Source organism: Ornithodoros turicata, chromosome 3, assembly GCF_037126465.1.
Source record: "Ornithodoros turicata isolate Travis chromosome 3, ASM3712646v1, whole genome shotgun sequence".
Taxonomy (NCBI): domain Eukaryota; kingdom Metazoa; phylum Arthropoda; class Arachnida; order Ixodida; family Argasidae; genus Ornithodoros; species Ornithodoros turicata.
The window spans coordinates 88,222,944-88,243,952 of NC_088203.1; the positions used below are offsets into that span (position 1 = coordinate 88,222,944).

General features: G+C 48.6%; 1 protein-coding gene and 1 long non-coding RNA gene across 2 annotated transcripts; both read left to right on the top strand.

Moving 5' to 3' along the window:
- The first annotated feature begins 787 nt into the window (after nt 1-787).
- Nucleotides 788-20,253, top strand: LOC135387443 (uncharacterized). The gene is made up of 3 exons (XM_064616641.1): nt 788-909; nt 13,172-13,374; nt 19,727-20,253. Exons 1-3 carry the CDS (start codon nt 849-851, stop codon nt 20,072-20,074), a joined length of 612 nt encoding a protein of 203 aa, XP_064472711.1. The 5' UTR covers nt 788-848; the 3' UTR covers nt 20,075-20,253.
- Nucleotides 8,371-10,264, top strand: LOC135387442 (uncharacterized). Its single transcript, XR_010421115.1, has 2 exons — nt 8,371-8,863; nt 9,859-10,264. It is a non-coding gene; the product is annotated as an uncharacterized LOC135387442 (long non-coding RNA).
- Nucleotides 20,254-21,009: the final 756 nt, after the last annotated feature.

Here is a 21,009-nt window from a genome sequence, read left to right on the forward strand (position 1 = left end):
TTACTCGCCCCCTCCCTATCGCCGGCCCTGGTTACAATGTAACCAAAGCCCGTTGGAAATGAATTGTTTGCTTCGTGCATAAATACGTTACTCATTTAACTTTCGTGCAGAATCAAAATTACTTGAGAAGGAGTCGTTTCGGATGTATTCTGTGCTGTAACATTAAAGGATGTGTTGCAGGAGTTGACGTTTCTGTCGCTAGGTGACATTACGCGTAATGTTCCTATCGGTCGGGGACCCATCATACAACACTTCGTAACTGCAAACTAAATTTGCTGTGCGGGAGGTCACCAATAAGATTCGGGTCCATAAATTCGTTTTCTTTTCTCGAGGATCAGATTAGTGCAACCAAGTATCGTTAGGCGCACTACAGCTTCCTAATAACACGCATGGTGCCCTATGTTCATGTGAGTAACTCAACAACGAACGTGCAATTCGTTTTGACGTATCAAGAAATATAGCACCTGCGCGATATAGCACCTGCGCGAGGCATAAAAGAAAAGTGATAATACGCTGTCTAGTTATCCTCATCGTAAGTTCTATTGTGCCGCTAATTCATAACTCGATCGGGTTGCTTTGTACGTCACTGTAGTTGTCAACGGGCGTGAAATATCCTTCCCTGTTTTCTCTAACACTTCGCACTCTCTAAGTAGCAATTTCTATGAGGCATCGTGTCATGAAGCTGCCAAACCGTAACAGACGGCTTCTTGTTAGAAAGACATCTGTTTGTCACTAAATATTCGTCTATTGAGAGTAGCGCTCAGTTTGCCTGTTAATTACAGGTGGAAAGTAGGAAATAAAAGCTCCCTGGATAGCAAAACTTATGAGGCTTGTAGTAGACGTGCACCATGAGTAGATACTGGTTGGTCCTCCCTTTAACTTTCATAACGGTCGTAACCGGAGGAACAGGTAAGTACTTGTATAGCTCCTAACACATTTGTTGCTGGTATCGAGTCATATGACAGCAGCTAATGGTGACGTAATTTAGAAGAACCGACAATTACCGAAGTTAGTTGACCAGAGATGCATGGGACTCTCACGCAGTCATAGCACGTCGCTGAATACGGTGCGGGAAAGTCAACACCTGGTACGCCTGATTTCTTTGTTACCAACAATATGTAGATCCTGTGACGAATTGTGTTTATGTTTGTAATGGGGAGCTAGCAGGAGTGACGTGACTACCAACAAAAGACTGAGTTTAATAGAATGACAAAGCATGTGTGCATGCACCAAGAGGAGAACGTCTTTCCCAGCGCTGAGTGGGCGCGAAGCGCACCACAGGCGCCTCCCTGCCCAGTGAAAGCGATGTATGGCTTGATATGGCGGCCAACTTGTGTAGCTGTGAATGAAAATCAGCAAATAATGCGATCCCGGGACGGGAGCAAAGGTCCGATCAAGTCAATATGCACGTGCTCGAAGCAGTGCGTGGCCGTTGTAAATTCGTGAGAGGGAGCGAGGGAGGCGTTGACTGTGGAACTCTGACAGGCCAGACAGGAGCGGGTTCAACATCAGATGTCCGAATTCATGCGCGGCCAAACATACCGGGCGTAGACAAGGCGCTGTGTGGCGCGTATTTCAGGGTAAGACAAGGTCTGGAACGCGTGCAAGCAGAAAGACTGATGCACAAACGACCACGCAGATCCCGTGGAGACGTCACATGTGAGGGTGACATTGGAGCCAGGAAGTTGCGCTTCTTGGATGGCGAGCGAAGTTCACGTTGTCAAAAACTCGCGGAGTTCGGGTTCGTCCGCGTGAACGGCTGCCAGGGCGGCGAAGTCGATGGCAGCATTAAGCAACTGGACAGCGGACATGAGTGTACAACACAAGGCATCGGCCACTGATGTGATGGAGGTCAGCTCCGTGAACTCCGACAAGTAGGCAGGGTGACGGATCTCACGGGACGAGAGTGAAAACCGGTTGGAGTGGATGGCGTAGGCCTGTGGTCTGTGAGAACGTGGAAACTGCAGCCCTCGAGGAGCGTACCGGAAGTAGCGTATGACCAGGTAGATGGCTAGAAGAGAAGTTATTTCTCGAATGTGTTGTACTTTCACTCAGTCGGTCGAAGCGGCCTGGAAAAGAAGGGGAGTGGCGTCCAGACGCCTTCTATCTCTTGCTAAAGAACGGACTGCTGCGTTAGAGGCGTCAACAACAAGTTTGGTGCGCACATAGCTGTTTGCAGAGAACGGTGTCCGCAAGAGAAGACTTGAGACGCTCGAAAGCATCAAGGGTCCACTCGAGCTGCGAATTCCTAGTAACTTTCCTAGTCCTTTCTTTTTTTCTTAATAAACATATCCCCCCCTCACCCCTAGTAACCGTGGGGGAGAGGAGCTTGGTAGGAGGCTGCATGACCGAAGCGCAGGTCAGGATGAATCGACGACAAACGTTGACCATGCCAAGCAATTCACGGAGTTTCTCTGCGAACGGGGGAAGCCGGAAGTACCAGACGCCATGGACCTTGTCAGGTAGATGGCTAGTATTGTCCCGCCGGCTAACGACATGGACGAGCAAGTCGGGCTCGTCCACCCCAAAAACACATTTACTGGGATCTATGATGAGGCTGTACTCCTCAAGGCGTTGAAAAAGCTCACGGAAATGGTCACATGGTCACAGTGGGCCTCCGGCGAAGGGTTAGCGACATGGGTGTCGTCCTGGGTGCCGTCCATGGGTGTCGTCCATGGGTTCCGGGTGGGCCTGAGCCGACCCGGAACTGTCGCAGGGGGGGGGGGAACTAGTCAACATGAATGTTTCGATGTATATGCTAAGAATCGTGTGTTTCATGCGAGTGATCATGAGAGTTCTGTGAAAGCTTGTCTCACAACGTCACAACACCAAATTCCCGGCACCCTGCCCGACTTCTGTGTATGAAAAGGGGGGGGGGCGTTGTCGCCCGGCCCCCTCCGGCAGATTGCGAACTCTCCGCCTTTGCCTTGGACTATGTTCGCCGAAGCGGCGTTGAGCTGAGATTTTTAAATCATACCCATTGTTACCAACAAACGTAAACTCTAGAATTCTAAAACCTTGGACGCTTTTCCGTTGAGGGGAAAATGCGTCTTTTCCCTCGCACCTTGCCATACTCTACAGATACGGAAAACGGCATGCTGGCAGAATATCGAAAAAGATCGACTCTTTCGTATGCTGACTTACTCGGATGAGAATGGCTGCACGTTAGGGAGCTGTAGCATACACACTGAGTTGTGTCAAAAGAACCCGTGTCGCCACCTGGCTCGAAACTGAAGAAGTAGGCGTCGAGCGCGCTTGCATCGACCACAATGATGTGGAGCCCGCTACAAATGCACGGAGAAAAGAAGAGGAAGAGTCGAAATGACGTATGAGTTTGTAGGATATCTGTGACAGCGAGGATGTCCTGAGAAGACCAATGAGACTCATTTATACACGCCCTTGGAAGACATCTGTGGCATCTTTCGAGCAACGATTTCGTAACTATCCGTCAAGGCGCTGCGTAGTCAACTATAAAACCAAACCTTGCATCGCTGCAGCACCAGTTGACTGAAGACGTACTCCGCCAAGTTTCCAATGCGTTACTGAAACTTCGTTCCGCACTGCTTGTACTTCGAATATGTCTCCGCCCTGTTCATAAAAACCGAGCTGACAAAATGAGGGATATCAAGGCAGAAAGTAGACGGTTGAGAGCATATAAATTTTAATGAGACGAGACTTTCGTGCAGAAGGCTGCTCTTCTTCAGGTCTAACATCAAGCATAAAAGCATAAAGCTACAAACAGCAAGATGAAAGCAAAAACTGTATAGGCTAGCTACAACTAGACGCAGGAGATTGGTGCGACCCAACGCTGCGAATTAACGCTACGTTAATTTCACACTTGTCATAATTCAAAGCTTTGATTCGGTTACGAAGCTACAATCAGAATTATACCGGACTCTTCCGTCTTCGCTTCGGCACTGAGCAGTGAACGCCGCTTTAGCTAGTGCATCGAATGCTTTTAGTCCATGCTGCGCGTGCACGCGCGTGCCACGCCATGGAGCAGTTCCGGCGATAAACATGGCGCAAGTTACGAAGCGAACTGGTGTCACTGTCCGAAGGACGTGAAGATAATTGTTGTCAGTGCAACATTTGAGATAGCTGGTGTGGGCTACAATTCAGTACATCGGCATTGGAAAAGGCAGCAATGCGCATCATGCCGCGCATGTACGGAACACTACGACCGGCACCGTTGCAAATCCACACGCACACGATAGGCATGCTCGCGCTTCTCCTGCTGTCTCTTTGGATGCCGCAAATATTTCCTTCCTGAGTATAGCGATTTGCTTCTATGCAGTAGCGCTGTGTGAACTATTTGTGCTTGCACTATGCTAAGTGAAACACGAACTTTCATTTGAGAAGAAGTTGTTTTTGCATTTTAGTGACCCTTTAATTACTTTGAAACGCGGCACTCACGTACTGAAGCATACACAGCCTGTCTGTGCTCAAATGCCCGGTTTTCGTGGGTTTAGGAGTTGCGTAACTTCAAATATACCTCGTCTTTCGGCAGACATGTTGCGCCGTGTGCCGCACGGTCGTCTGCCTTTGACATCCATACAGTTACACAGGCGACAGTGCAGCCGTACCTACGTTAGATATAGAGATCGAGCAAAGTGCTCCTTGAAACAAAAGGGAAAGCGCGGCGGCTGCGCATTCCAAAACTTATGCACAGGTGCTGCCCTCCTACTCCGGATGCAGGCGAAAGTACAGCTACTGAACTGTCTTTGATTCGTCAAAAAGTGCAAGGAGCGCGAATTTAGTGCACCACATGCGCTGCCCTCGTGCAAAGTAAACAAAATGATCTAACAGAAAACTGTAGGTCTTATGTCGGTTGCCACGGATGTCTGCACTGTGCCAGAGGCCTTGACTGATTGTTCGCCTCATTAATCGACTCAATGAGCATCCAGACTCGACAAAACCGATTGCCAGTACGTTCGATAGCAGATCGATAATAAAACATCGCAAACAAGCACCGTGTTCCACAGCTAGCATCCCATTTACGCCGTCTGCTACACGGTGGACGTCACCTTGCCCAGACTTCGTTGGTTTTGCGCAGTGTTTTCGCGAGCCAGTGCTGCGCTCTTGTGGCGCTTATTCCAATCGAATGGTCGAGTGTAGCGCAATGGTCGAGTGCACAATTGGCTCTATAGTTCGCAAACTGCAGCCCACTCGAAGACAGCTATTGTCTTTGATTGGGCTGACTGAAATACAGAAGTTTGAGATATGAGGTCAAGGTTTGTAAGTTGGTTCTTGCTGTTGCGAGCTCGTGGTGCACCTTACGACGTTATCAAAAGACAAGTCCTTGTCATACCGACACACGAATAAAATAGCCGTTTCACGAAACGACAATCCAAGTTCCGTACTGAATATATAGCCAGGACGAATGACGAGTCGAAAGCTCGAAAATTACCTTTGCTACAAACGTCTAAGAATTTGCAGATGAAGAAAACGTAAATGAAACATGGAAGCTAGAAGAAAACGGTGTGATCTAGGAATCATTTCGCTGTATACAGCACACAGGGACCAGTTCTTCAGAGAACAAATCGAGAATGACAGAGTGCTCTGAACGGGGATCTAGGACTGTCCCACCACAACTCAGATATGGCCATTTAACGTTTCTAAAAGCAGAAAGACGATCACGTGTCACGAATGTGACACGCGACAGGACGAAATGCGGGCAGGACTTGCGGAGGGAGGAGAGTAACCAGATTTTACGATGCCGCTTTTTACAATCTTCGAGTGATGACTGGAAAAGGCACCGAGAAACTTCCTGGAGTGTTGTTGGCAGAACCAGCATTGGCCGGAAGGGGAGATGTGGAGTTGAATATCGAGGAACAGTTGCACGCTAGACGTGGGTTCTTCGAGGGTGAACTGTAGTCCATGACTGCGCTCTGTGAAAATGGGGACAGACGATCGTAGATAATCAGGTAATGATCCATGTACCTGAAGACATTGATCAGATTCTTGCTGTGCCAGGTATCAATTTCTTTGCTGATAGCCCTGTCGACTGCAAATAGGTATATTTTGCTCAGGACTGGGGCCACACGCGAGCCAAACATCAGCAAGGGAAGCTCACAGCAGCGGTCGTCCTCGACGTAAAAAAAAGCATATGACAGCGTGGTGCACAGCACTGTCATTGCGACGCTCCAAGAGGCTGGTATTGGGGGCCGCCCACTCGCATGGATTCGGGACTTCCTCGTTGATCGCACCTTGTTTGTGTGCACCTCTGAAGGGGACACCGCACACTACAGAGTTCTGCGAGGTGTCCCGCAAGGAAGTGTGCTGAGCCCACTGCTGTTCAACGTCATCATTGCCGTTTTACCTGCCCAATTAAGTGAACATGTCAACATCACAATATACGCCGACGACCTCTGCATCTGGGCCTCCTCCACCCGTCGGGATGTAGTCCAGCGTCGCTTGCAAGGTGCTCTGGACACTATCGTATCTTACCTCTCCGACCGTGGTCTTTCTATCTCACCCAGCAAGACTGTTGCCATGGCATTCACCCGCGGATCCTTCCGCAAGTTCCCCCTCCGCGTTGACGGCCAACAGCTCGCCTTCGTACGTCATCACAAATACCTGGGCATAACTAGAGTCACTAAATAAGCTACGCTTCAGAGTATCGACACTGAGCCGCCATGTTGTTTCGGATGACCTCCAGCCCCACCACTATTTTGGGAGTAGAAATAGAAGAAGGTGAAGTTCAGTAGTGGAAGAAGACAAAACTTCGAAGAGCGCTAAATGGATGGCGCTGGAGGTCATCCGAAACAACATGGCGGCTCAGTGTCGATACTCTGAAGCGTAGCTTATTTAGTGACTCTAGGCATAACCATTGACAGGGAGCTGACTTGGTCCAAGCACGTCAAGGCCCTGTCTACCGCGGTGCCATCGTGAACGTCCTCCGCCGCATCTCTGGTTCGTCCTGGGGCCCATCATACCCTGACCTTCGCCAGGTGCATACCTCACTCGTCCTAGGGCTCCTGCGTTACAGCTTACCGGTATTGCACGGTCTAAGTTGAACAACAGAGCGCGAACTTTTGAACATCCAGGCGCGAAGCCTTCGAGTGTGCCTTGGTGTCCCCAAAACGACCGACACCTTCCTGGTCTTGGCTGAGGCGAAGGAGACGCCAGCCCACGTCCTCCGAGACATGGAGACCCTGCGCTCTTGTGCGCGGTACCGCACACGACATGCTGCCCACTACCTACGGGACATTCACCTATTGTATGAAAACTCAGCTTTCGGGGCTGCTGTTTGCAGACTGGCACAGTCTCTTCCGCCCCATCCGTCGCGCCTGCTATACGCCCCACCTTTGTGGACCCTCGTGCTGCCTCCGACGGACCTGCATATTCCCGACATGTCCCGCAAAAACGACACTCCTGTCCTCGCTGCGCGTCAGTTTGCTCTTGACCATTTGAACTCGGTCCACGGTCAGCGTAAAGCAATTTTCACGGGTGGCTCGCTTGTGTACGGCGCGTCGTCTGCATCTTTCTACGTGCCTCACAGCGACACTGCGCAGGCTTTCAAGCTGCCGCATGAAACTTCATCCATCCGTCCGTGTTTTCTCCAGGTTCCTTAACTATGCATTCCTTTAACCAACACGCTCTTTTTGTACTCTTGTCATGAGAAAGCATCTGAAAACATTTTTCCGTTGGTTCGGGGGTCGGGAATATTGCATTAGGGAACACCAAAGGTGCAGCGAAACGAGCCGGAAACTGACTGCATGAAAACTAACAGAAGAATACACCACAGTCAATGGGAAAGTGTGCACAACACCTGCGAATATGTCTCCGCACACGCATATAATGAATGCTTTGTCGTCTGAAATTGGTATTGGAGGCCGATCAAGGCGTCCTACGCAAAAATAAATAAATAAATAACATAAGAATGTTCTAGAACTTGTCTCAGTTGTTGACTCAAGGATAGAAATAGGAAAGATATGGATAACAAGCGAGCTAAATGGTTAGGGTACGTTTAGGAAGATTAGTGCACAATCTTCTGTGGCTTATCTCATAAACTCAACAATACGAAAAAAAACAAATGAAAACAAAAATACCGAAATTCACAGCCGTAACACGATGCTCCTCTGCGTCACTCTTTATGGGCTTACATAAATCTAAACAGTGATATGATCGAGCAAAAATACTTCGCCATTCATTATCGCACGAAGTTATATTTACGCAAACTTTCCGTTACCGATATTGAGCGAGTGTAACATTTCACATTTTTTTCGCGGTAAGTATCAAACACACAAAAACAACTCACCAATTCTCAGAGATATGACAATTAACATTCTGATTAGTTTAAAAAAAGGAGCACAACGAAAGAACCGCAAAATATGAAGTGTAGTCCTGAGCAGGCATAATATTTCAAGATGTTCCTTCCTTGCATGCGCTACAAGGCGGTCCTGCAATGTATCGTAAATATGGGACTTCTGCGTGGACTCCTGGCTCCGGTGGTTACAGACACCCTCCAGGAAACGAGCAGTCTATACGGACGGGTGGTGGTCACGAAGTATACCTACAGTGGGATCCTGGACACAGTGGCATCTACGGGAATGAAGGAGCGGAAGAAGGAAGGATGAAGGAAGTGCTGCGACTGGCACGTACGGTCCCGATCGACAATATTGCCACGTATCGTCTTTTGGGGCGACCACACGCAGCAGCAACAACAGGCAACGCGGCGTCGAACGACGGGCTGGGGCCCGCGACAAGTCGCGCTACATGGCATGCGATCCTTCTGAAACCATCTGCTCCTTCGCTCACATGAATCTCAAGGACAGGCCGACGACCTCGGAGAGGCTTCTGTATTTCCTTCTCTCCACCGACGCGCGCTTTCTACAATGTTCGCCGCTGTGCATACAAGCTTGTGAGTAGTGGAGTGCAGCTGTAGCTTCCACAGTTTCGCCACGAAAACCACCGCCCCCCTTGACCACATGATCATCCGTAACGAATCACGACAAAATAGCCGGAAAACGGCGCCAAAAAGCGCGCGCTGGCTGATCGAACTGCGCATGTGCGCTGCGTGCCCTCTCCACACCCTCTCACTCATCTTCTCTCCCCCCCCCCCTGTTCCGAGCGCTTCGCCAGGCGATCTGCTAATATTATCGGGAAGCAGAAAATGAAAATCTAGAAGACGAAGGAATTCACATGTACAAATTTATTGACACGGTAAACATATACACAAGAAGCAACATTTGTATGCAAGTAAATCTACACGATTATTACAGAATACTGCAGAATAAATAGTGCCGGGCAAGAGAAAGCGTGACTATCATATTATACAACCCTTAAGGGAACCTATTCGGTTTAGAGAAAGTAGATATTATTATACATATATATAAAGCACGTGATGAGTCGCAGAAGCCATCCGCTTCATCCCAGCACAACTGTCGAATTTTCTGGTGACGGGGGCCACATGCTCGTGGATCGCAGGGCCACGAACAGCTGTCGGTGTCTGAATGAAAAAAAAACAAAAAAAACAAAAAAAACAAGGGAACCTGTTAATAATATGGTAAACCCGAGCACAGGCAACGTAAATTGGCTGAATACGCTCTGTAAGACGTGCCAGCGTTACGCGCCTAATGTCGACTAATGCCAAAATTGGAGGAGCACTGCGTACGCGATGCACGCTGTTTTCCTTTTCGTGCACACCAGTGTATTAAACATCAGACACATTCAAATAGTGGAACAAAACGCAACAAGTAACGCCACGCACAATCATCAACCAGATCATGACTGATAACCGGCAGAAAGTGATGTAATACGGGGCAAGGCGTACCTCCATGCACACAGTTAGGCGACAGTATTAGACGTCTGATCACTGACATGCATCATACGTTTGTCTGCTTACCTTTCATTCAGGCGTTCGTCCATGGCTCGAAGATCTTCGAAATCCACGAAACGAACTCACCACCTGCTCACATACGTAGACGCGAGCTACACAACGGTCAGACCGGTCGGCGCCTCCTGAGAAACGAACGCGGGCGAATCCACCGGTTAAATGAGCCTCAGCCAATCATGGTCGAGAAAGGTCACGTGGGGGACCGGAGCCAATGGAAAGTAAATAGCCGGAATTTGGCGGGAAATGCCAGCAGCGACACTATTTTCGCGGCGGCGAAACCGGCTTACTGTGCCTCCTCTGGTGGAGTCACTAAATAAGCTGAGCTCCCAGTCGGAGCATTATTATTCCTTTACCTTAGTTCTGTCCAAGAGCTACCGCTCTTGTGTTAGCCAGCTAAGCAGCTGAATAAAGTGTTCGCCGATTGTTCGCCGTCTCGCTCGTCTGTTTTCATCCGTGACAATATCAATCATCCTCTCTAAAGGGGATAGAAAAGCTACCTTGCCGACATGGTGAAGCCCGTCTGCAATGGTGTCAAAGTGTTCCATCAAGGACCCTCATGAGAGAAGTGCATCTCGATTTATCCTTCAACCTGCCCATTCGACTGCCTCGCAACTTTTCATCCCTTATACACAGGCTTCGTCTCGGTGTGGCCTTCACCCCGATTTCTAAACACAGGCTTCTTCGCTCCCACACAATGCTATTCTTCAGGTGTGCCGTGCAGGCAGATATCAAGCACGCGATCCTGGACTGTGTCCTGTTCAGGAATCAGCGAAAGGCGCTACGGAACCCCATGAAGCACATCACTGCCGCTCCATTCACATCGATAACAGTCCTCGGACCCTGGACCAACATCCTGCAACTCCGTCCTACAAATTTTCCTGGATGTGTCTGCAGGACACCAGACTCCTTTATGTCCTTCGGTGCACCTCTCCATCTTCTTTGCCTCCTTCCTTCATTTGCGGGTACCTTTCCGTATCACCGAAGATGCTTATGCGACCCTGCTACCATCTATCATCCGTCGTCACCTATCTGATTGCCATTATATATCTCACATAGTCCCGTCGGTATTGGGATAGTGGGCCATAACTCAGGTGGCGAATTTCCCCATTCATCATAATCGTTATATTTGTTGTTGTTGTTCTTGTTTGGACCTCAGCATGAGCATTGAATACTGGAAACTGATTTTGATAGTCCAATAACATATACAATCGCGTGTCGTTAATATGGAAGCTCGATTTTCGGGAGGGGGGGGGATATGAAAGCTTATTAAATGAAAAAGGAAAGGTCAGCCACACAAAGGTCGGCTTGCTATGAAAAGTAAATACATACATTCAATTTTCGGACAATGAATAGTGCAATAAGGTACGGAACCCATAAACCCCTATGTATTTCTGTCACATATATAAATGGCATCGGTACGCAGAAACTTCGCCTAATCGCAGTATACCACCCAGCTACGGCGATGAGTGGATGGGACATTTCTGACGAATAGTAAGACGCATGGGCGCTCCCAGGATTTTTTTTCAGGGGGTGCAGGCGTGCACCCAGGGGTGGGGCACCCCCCCCCCCCCCCTTGCCACCCCCACCACACGGTGCGCCCATGGCTAAGACGACATGCAGTTCTGGAGACGTTGCTGATGTGCGGTGCGATAATCGGTTCCCATGAGTCACCGAGTCATCCGGAATCGTAAGAGCAGCGGTCGACCGATGAGAACTGGCCGATGCATCCGTGAACACTGTCGTGTGCTCATGATATCTGTCGTGCATCATGTCCGTTGTTAGTTGCTCCAATGCTAGGGTTGCTGTCTGATCCTTACGGCCTTTCAGCTCAGGAATGAAAAGGGAAACTGCAAGGGTCGGCAATGCCCACGAAGGTGTGACAGGCACGATGGGGCTTAGAGCAAAGGCAGGAAGTGAGTGGTTCAGTCTAAAGATTCACTTAGAAATGCTGCTCCGCGTAAGTCGAGGAATCTTCGAGATCAAGTGGTGACGATGATGGTGAGCAACCAGGCGCACCGCGTAATGACGTACTGTTTACCTGAGAGACGTAAGACTTCCACTGGCGTCTCGAGGGCCTCAGCCAATACCATTCGGGTTTCTGCCCCGTGCGGGACTCCAAGGCAGATACGCTGGCTTCTGGCCAACAATCCACGAAGTCGCCGATGAGGCTCAGAAGAACAGAAGAAAACGTATTGTTTCTGTCCCCTCGTGTTCCCTAGTCTCGGGGTTTTTACATTATGCATTACGAAAAACGTGTTCATTGTCGAGAGTGTTACCTGTCCGGTTCAGTTCTTTACCCACCAACAATAATCAGATGACGATAATGAGTTGGAGTTCTATGGCTATTGAGCTGTGGCCATCATGAGGTACACAACGCGTCGACATATACCGAGCGAAAGAGACATCCTACGTGTAACGAATTTGCTCATTTTACCTTTTGACTGAGACACACCGCCAACCTCTCATTGGGGGTCACGGGGGAGGTGTAGCACATAAAACATAGTACACGGCGAATATATTCCAAAAGCCGGGAATCATAATGCAAACCGACTTAACATAACAAAGGAAACAATTTAATCAGACGTTTCGACTCCCATACGGAGACATGATCAGTGCACCCTCGGGGGGTTGAGTGACCGAAAACCAGTTAAGTCTTTGTATACGTCGGGAAGTGGGCGCGTCTGATTAAATTGTTTCCTTTGTTATGTTAAGTCGGTGCTATTTTTTCCTTCTTGCATAGTACACGGCAGTGAAACTTCAACAAAAAGACCAGTATTTTACAGGTATGACCAAGGCGCAGCGCAATTTTTGCCTTCTTATTCTTTTTGTTTTGGCAAAAACAAGTAGTAGGGGTATGGTAGATTACAGAAAAGAAACCGATGTAAAGTACCGAATCGAAGGAAAGCTAAATTGGCATTTTGTGACATCGCCCTCACACGGCGGCGTCCCATAGGCGAAGGGTGACATTCAAAGAATATAGACTTCTATACACTGATCATTGAGACGGGGATTGATCGAAGCCATGACAGCTAAATAAGTAAGTTTCAATGAGCCAGTAACCAGTAACAGTATTTCCTTTGTTCGGTTCAATCCCGGTTCAGTTCCATGATGATGGCAACTGTATCAGTGCGGATTAGTCCCAGTTCACCTGTAATCAACCGTTGCATCTTGTCTTTTGGTTGAGTCTCCTCTGAGGTCATGGCACTTGAACAGTTTCAGGTTTTTAGGTCCAAACACACACAATTTAGGTCACAAAGGCTTAAAAGTTCCAGACACTGAGTGTATACTGTTACTGAAACCTGACGAGTTTATTTTGTGTTTTTGATACCTCAGATGAGGACATCTGGGACTGTGGCAAGATAGTGATAGACTTCCTGAGTGACTCTGAGCAGCTACAGAACTACAGAGTGGTGGACTACACGGCGTCTACGGACGGCAACTCACTCACGTTGAAAGAAGGTGTTCTATTCGGATTTTATGACCTTAACCTCGCGAGGGCTGAGAAGAAGAAGGACCGAAAAGCAACTGAGCTCACGGTGAGGTTCTGTTGGGAACTCTAATAGAATGACAACACAGACAAGCACATGTCCGTAGGATGATGATCTGATGAACCGTTCGCCGCAGCTATGGCGGCTCACTATCCCATTATGCCTTGAGGGAAGGGGATGGGAGGGGATGTCTGCGAAAAAGTGTCATGGCGGAGCTCGTTCAGCGGACAGGTGCAGGACAGGAGCTTCGCACCAAGAGACGACATGCAAACCCCAGCGCCCTCTTGTAGCCCGCACGGAAACATCCGGAATTCTGCCATGTTTGAGGCTCCCTACCCGACCCGAGTCATACACACGACTCACGGACAGGCGTCGCGAGACGAGTTTGCGCCCGGGGAACGGTAAACGCGAAGCGCTCATCTCCCTCTCACTGCCGTCAGAAACTCTGTAAGTAGAGTAAAAGGAAACGCTCATTCGCACCGCCGAGATCGTAAATTCAAATTCTCTTCGTTCCCGCCTTATAGTGTACAAAAACCTGCCGTTCGGCGCCTTCTCTGGCGAAGGCGCCCCCCCCCCATTACTACGGCTCTGGTTATATCGCGTGTCTTGCCACACACATGTACTCTTTCACTCGCTGTTATTCACGTGGTGAGACGAGGGGTTCAAAAACGAGAATGCAAGCAAGAGTAGAGTGCTTCTGTGTTTTTTATTGCATTGAAAGCATTGCAGCGCGGTTATTTCGGTTTTGGGAGGGAGAATTAGCTAACGTAGTGCAACGCTGCTCTTTTATCCCATCCCGTGATATATTTAGACAGTTTAGTACAGTCCATTTAAGAACTATTTAGTGCAGTGTACACAGCAGAAACATTAGGTAGCAAATAAAAGCTTAGTACGATTGCGGCAAGTATCGATTTTTTGTTATCCTAAAACTATCTACAGTTTCTCGACACTATCGATGTCCTATCGATAGTTTTGCTTCACTACTACGCGTTCCTTTCGTAGTTTCCTCTCTGGCCTCCTCTTCTTGAATGTGAAGACGGATGGCACCGCAACTTCATAGAGAATCCATCTTTCATTTGGCACGTTTGGGACAAAAACAGTCACTTTGAAGTGTCGTGAACACATCTTTCGTGTGTCAGCATTGAACTTACCTTTTCTCTTGATGAATAGCAATCATTTCTGTCTCAGGAAACCAGTGGAAGATGACTGTACGGAGAGTCTGAAGTGTCCTCACACTAGACCATTCAGACAGTCAGAGTGCACAGTCTGAAGGGCATATCTGATGCGGACTATCTGTCTTGTAAACCGTCACATGAAATACAGTGCAACCTAACGTGACAGTTATGTGGGAGATGCTCAAATAACGAAAAATCATATTCACCGAGCAGATAAAAATCACATTTCATACCAGTGCGTAAAGGTGAGTACCATGGCAACAACTGCAATCATACTGAGCTTTATTTTGTACCAAATGTTTCTGCTGTACAAAGTGCACTAACTCAAATGGGCTGTACTAAACTGTATAAATTGCTCCTGGCATAGAATAACACACACACACATACGATTGATGATGTGGGATGGAATAACAAAGCAGCGTTGCACTAGGACGTAAGTTTCTTGCCCAAAATAGAAATCACCGCTCTCAGTGCTTTCAATGCAATAAGGAACAGAGGCATTTGAAGGTCTCTTACCTGGTTTGCATTCCCTTTTGAAACCCTTGTCTCATTACGCAAATAAGATAGTGGAACAGCATATGTGTGAAGAATGACACGCGATAGAACTGCTATACGAGAGTCGTGTGCATTGCTCGGGCCGGGTAGGGTGCCTCAGAGATGGCGGAATGCCGATAGGTAGTAGTAGTAGTAGTAGTAGCAGGAGTAGGAGCCATGTCCTATCCCTGTTGAGTCAGGGTGGGCTATGCCCGACTTCTGAGAAGGATCACCATGGCGCCAGCTCCGGTGGCGCAGCGGTAACGCGTGCGCTTGGAGACTGGGAGGTCCGCGGTTCGAATCCGCGGGCCGGCTGTGCCGTCTGGGGTTTTTCCTGGGTTTCCCTCAGATGTGTAATAGGCGTACGCCGGCACAGTTCCCCTGAAGTCGGCCCATGGACGCAGCTATCCTCCCCCCGAGCGGATTCCGCTCGGTCTTCCACTCCACCCTCTCCTCCTCTCCACCACCTTTTCCCTTCCCGAGAAACATGCCGCCTAATCAGGCAGGCAGACCTCTCGGGTTCCTCCCAACGACACTCCTCCTCCTCCTCCATCACCATGGCCTCTGGGACTAACAAAATACACTAAGAAATACGCACTCATCAAATACATAAGAAATAACAGAAGAAAAAAAAATAAGTTAAAATGTCCGTTGCTCCTTCACGGTTTGCGCTTCCTCCTCCATGCCACCAGGGGGCGCTTAGTGGCTTCCACTTCCGCTTTTTCAAATTCTGCAGGTCCTGCGCTGTGACTGACTTCCGTCGTCGCAGTTTGTGGGCCTGTTTGTCTTTCTGCCCTGTCTTTTTGTTGCCTGTCTGTCTTACTTTGCACGGTAAAACCGAGAGCCTGGGATAAGTCGCAACTTCTTGCGGCACCAGACAATCCTGGACAGGATACGGGAGTGCTACGAGATGGCGCAAGGTTTTGCATACCATCTATGGCGAAGCCCTGCGTCCTGTTGAGTTCGACCACAGTCCAATGGCGAGTTTGAGTGGTCATTTCGTGGCAGTTTTTTTTTTTTTTTTGCCAGATTTCTAGCAGTTATGTTCGCTTGGTCAAAGCTCAGCAATCCCGCATGTTTGGGTGGCGCTTTACCAGATAGCACTTCTTTCGCCCGTCCTCGAGACAACCCGACCGCGAGTTGTCCAATTATATCCGATGTCGTCACATCTGCATTGCGAGGGCGACGAGGGCCCGCACCTTGAAATTCACTTGGGTGAGCAGATGACGAAACCCGGAGACGAGCGACCGCGATGCCCCTAGCGTGATCCAAGTGACAAAAAATCGCTAGATTCCTGGCACTCATGTTCAGGTGGCAACTGTCACGTGACCTAGCGCGGGCAGAAGGCTGGCACGTTCCAAGCGCTCGGCCGTTTTCCCACATTTTGACCCAGCGAATTCGCCACAAGAATCTTCGCGATGTCGGAATGACAATGATCGACACCTTGCGTATTCTTTTCCATGTAAACGCCCTTTCTTTCATATCGCCAGCAGACAAGGAAGATGTAAGCAGGTCGTCGCTCACTCTAGAGGTGGAACAGAGTCCGGATAGGTTGACGCTTATAGCTGTAAAAGAGCGCGGCAGTCGGCGACGAAAAGTACGCTACAGTGTGAGATCGACAGCACAAAGCAGAGAGTGGGTGGCAGTGTCGTGATGCCATGGAGGCAGCATCATGGGGGCGGTGAGGGTCCACACTCCACACGAGATGTCGGAGGTCCCCCCGAGAATGAAGATAATAGCTGATAAAGTAAATATCCGAAACCTAGAGCAAAGCGTATCAATCACACACCGGGGACCGTTGTTCAGGACTTTAACTGATTAACATATCAGAAACGAGAAACAAACTCTGTCATGACAGTGGAAGAACCGGTCTGTCTACGATGTCCCAGAAGCTGCGCCAGACGCGAACATTCTAGACAATGATTGTTGTTCAAAGGTTTCACAAAGCACAACATTGCACGACGTCCGCCGTCGATTGAGGTATTTTCTACTTTGTCCATATCAATAAGGAAGGACATATCTTCAGCAGCTCAAATGCTGAAAAAGGCTGGAAAAACTGTCTATTTACTTTATTTATGACGTTACCTCAAGGGCCCAAGCGGGCATTACATGAGCGTACATTAGTTGGCAAAACAGCAAAAGAGAGAGAGAGATAGCATTAAAACTTTGGGAACTCCCCTTCACAACCCTTCACACGACCCTACCCAACGCTAACGCAAGACAGCATTCGCAGCCAAACGAGCTTTTCGGGCTTACTCCGATTCAGCTCAGCGCCGCCGCTCCTTCGTGCAGCTTTCATAACCGATGGCGCGCCCTCACAGGCACGTCTGAATCTGTCGACCATCACGCAGTACTGCGAAGTGCCGACACCATGGCCGTGTCGCACTCTCCACGTGCCCTTTCTCTCCCTTTCCACTCAACGCGCATGCGCACAGCGCCGTGCGGACAGACAGACCACGCCGTGATTCTTGCGTAGCGATGACTATAATGCTTACGCATTAACAACACGAAAAAAACTAACGATATGGGAAGTACGAAGGGAGTTATCTCAGGACGAGAGCGGCTGATATTTCGAACAGAGACTGTTCTTCTTCTGGGCACCATCCTCATCATTGGCATGGTATTCAAAGGGTTAGGTATGGCGTGTTCAAGGTTCATGCGAATTGTGGGTCAACAGCCCCAAGGGAAGAAAGGGTTCGTACAGGCTTTTACGGCCGGAGTGAATGGCCGCTTTGCTAGAGTGTGGAGGGGATTATGCGAATGAAGTGATCTTGGCTCCAGACCGGTTACAGAAATGGGAGGTTCACGAACAACGGGACGAAACGGGACAACAGGCTGGAATTGGCCAGCATTCCGAAAGATAACGACGTTAGTGGTTACGTGGGGAAAGTTCCAGAGCAAGCAATGTTTTTTTTTATAAGATATATATTCGTAATACAAAGTTGTGGCATGCAATAAAGAAAGCAGAAAGTAGTGGCCATGCGGAACATAACAGATGATAAAGGGGATAGAAGAGAAAAGGTGTGGGCATATTTTATTTGTGAAGTGTTTCTAGGGTGCCTTGTGATTTGTTGATGCCGATCGGGTGAAGGGCGTTGAACTTGTATATGAGGTAAGACTCCCTATCCCGTCTGTCACGTATGCATCTGAACCCGGTTTCTAGAATATATAGTCTAATGTTGTCCAAATTGTAACCAGGAACGTTAAAGTGTTCGGCAACTGCTTTGGGAGTTTGTTATAGGTGTCGGTTCTGTGCCCGGTAAGGCGGTTGTCGAAATATCGGCGGCTCTCATCTTGAGACAACTCCCTTCGTACTTCCCTACCGGTTCGTTGGATTTATACCCGTCTAACCATATGGGAGGCATTCAACATGCCCGAAGCCTTGCTCTGATGTTCGTATGGCTGTGTTGCACGCGTGTGGCATCGTCATTCCATGTCCTAAATATGCATCGAGTCGAAGTCTTATCCCAGTCGTCCAACTAGGTGGCAACGTCCGAGACAAATAACAGTACCAAGCCTGGAACACTACTGCTATAGAGAATTTCCAGTGAGGTAGCTGACCTAGCTGAGCTCCAGCAGCTAGCTTCCAGATAGCTGGTCGCACTGTGCCTCCGGCGCAATGGCAGCATATCGGGACACGCCTCAATGGACAAATGGACACGGCCCTCCGCACGACGATGATTTTCCAGGGCGTTTCTGTAAATTGAATTGCGCAACGATATGATCCCATGTAGCGATAAAAAATTGCATGGTCTCTTCCTCTACACTCCTCATTACCTGAGTAGAAGTAACGAGTAGTTCTGTAAATCATTTCATTGCTCCTTTCAGATAAAAATCTTGGAACGTTAGTGTCTCCACATGGTGTCTTCGAAGGGGTGCCAGCTGGAAATGACTGCTTTCAGTAGTTTTCTGTTCTCTCGCAATAATTCACCAACGCGGCAATGTCGCTGGATGACTTGGATGATTTCGAAGCGTCGCTGGATGACTTTGAGTCACAAAAGTGCTCGCTATGAAGCCTTTTATGTGTCCCCATTGCTTGACTACGGTGCCATGTCGATGTGGTGAATTCAGCCAAGTCTGTGCAACACACATTGTTCTATAACTGACACTGTCGTATACGCAGCCGCCATAATTGCGCAAGTCAAGCGCACAAAGTAGGTCGTTTGTACCCCACCAGCGGCAATGTCCAACGAATACACATAGAAAGCAGGGCGACAGATGACGTCTCTCTGCAGTCGAAGTATCACACACAAAAGAAAAAAGAGTTAAGAAAAGAAAAATAAAGGAAATGGTATTTGTAACGAAACTGTTTCCCATAGGACATTATGGAATGCGCACAAAAGACAAGGACGAAGGATGGGGACAACGCCGGCGCAACTCACAATTCAGTTTAATGTGACCAAGAACAAACAGGCACGCACGCCAAGAATGCCGCGGCGCCACCTACAGAAAGCAACGGCTTCAATCAGGGTCATCCCATACAGAGATAAGGGGTTTCCATGCGCTGCTATCAAAGAAGAAGACCTCCCTCTCCGATAAGGCAATGGACGGCTGATGTTATTGGTCACATTAAACTGAGTTGTAAGTTGCGCCGGTGTTGCTCCCATCCTTGGTCCTGGTCTTTTGTGCGCATTCCATAATGTCTTTTGTATACCAACTAGCTCAACTTCTTTTGTTATTGTTTCCCATAGGTTACGCTCGAAGTGCCGGAGCTGGAACTGAGTTCTCTCAACTATTTCGAAGACGAAGATGGCAGCACTACTCTATTGACGCTCAGTGTGACGGGCCGTGATGTACGTTTCAAGTTAGGCCTCCGCTATAACGACGAGGGCATCCGGGTTACAACGAGCCGCTTTCTTGACATGGACACTGCTTCTGTAGTCATAGAGGATGTTGACGCTGACTTATATAAGTTTTCTGTGACACCGCTAGCCCGAGACATGTTCCAGTCCGTCATCACTGAAACGGTTCCTCTAGCTCTCAATGTCACGGCTCGGGACCCGGACTTGCATGACGCTTTGGATCGAGAAGATTGTTGAGAGAACAATGACAAGGGTTTTCCTGTCTAGAGAACGTTAACGAAATTTAAAACACATCGGCCTCGTCAACCAGGTAGAAGAGGTGGTGCCTTCTGATTTTGATGCTAAATTCGTCAATAACATGTCCGTTCCAACAGCGTTACTTGTACGACTGTAATAAAGGTTTATGACCACCGTAACTCGTCTTATAATGACTCTGTGTAATATCGAAGAATAGTATCTCTGGATCGCTCGAAAAAGTAATACCTCATGATAAGGCTGAGGGACTATGACGTAACAGAGGAGACTGCGTTGTGCGAAGGTCGAGTGCATATCGACAACTTGAGGAAGATAAACATGGCATCCGGATTAAAGTTACGGTGTTTTCGCAATTGCACCATGATTGCACATGCATCGCTTCGTGTATCTCAAAGTGGACGTCATAGCAAGCAAGGCAGTGATAACGAGCACGCTGCTTTTAAATGACTTTTAAGAGAAATCCTGTTACGCTATGCTCAGTTCAACAGCCTTGCTTTCGGAACGTCGTAAGACCGCGGCTTTACAGGGCAGTCGAAGTTTCACGAACATTGGGCATGCGTGAGATCAGCAACGTCAGACGGACCGGTAAATGAGCTTGTGCCGTTCATGACGACCAGTCACATTTGCAGTTAGTGCTCGACGGTAGCCAGGGTGTCGGAGCAAACCGGAACCGAAAACCGAAAAAAACCGCTATTTTGGTGCGAACCGGAACGGAATCGAAACCGTATACGTTTTTTTCGCTCAGGAGGGAAACCGAAAAATATATTTAACGGTTTTCGGTCGAAGAAAAAACTTCGCCGGTTTGGACTCCGGATAGGCGAATGAAACAGACGTCATGTGCTCTGAAGTCATGTCATGGATGCTATACGACCCAGGCAGAAATCAAGACTGGTTCCCGAATGGTCCCCAAGTGGTTC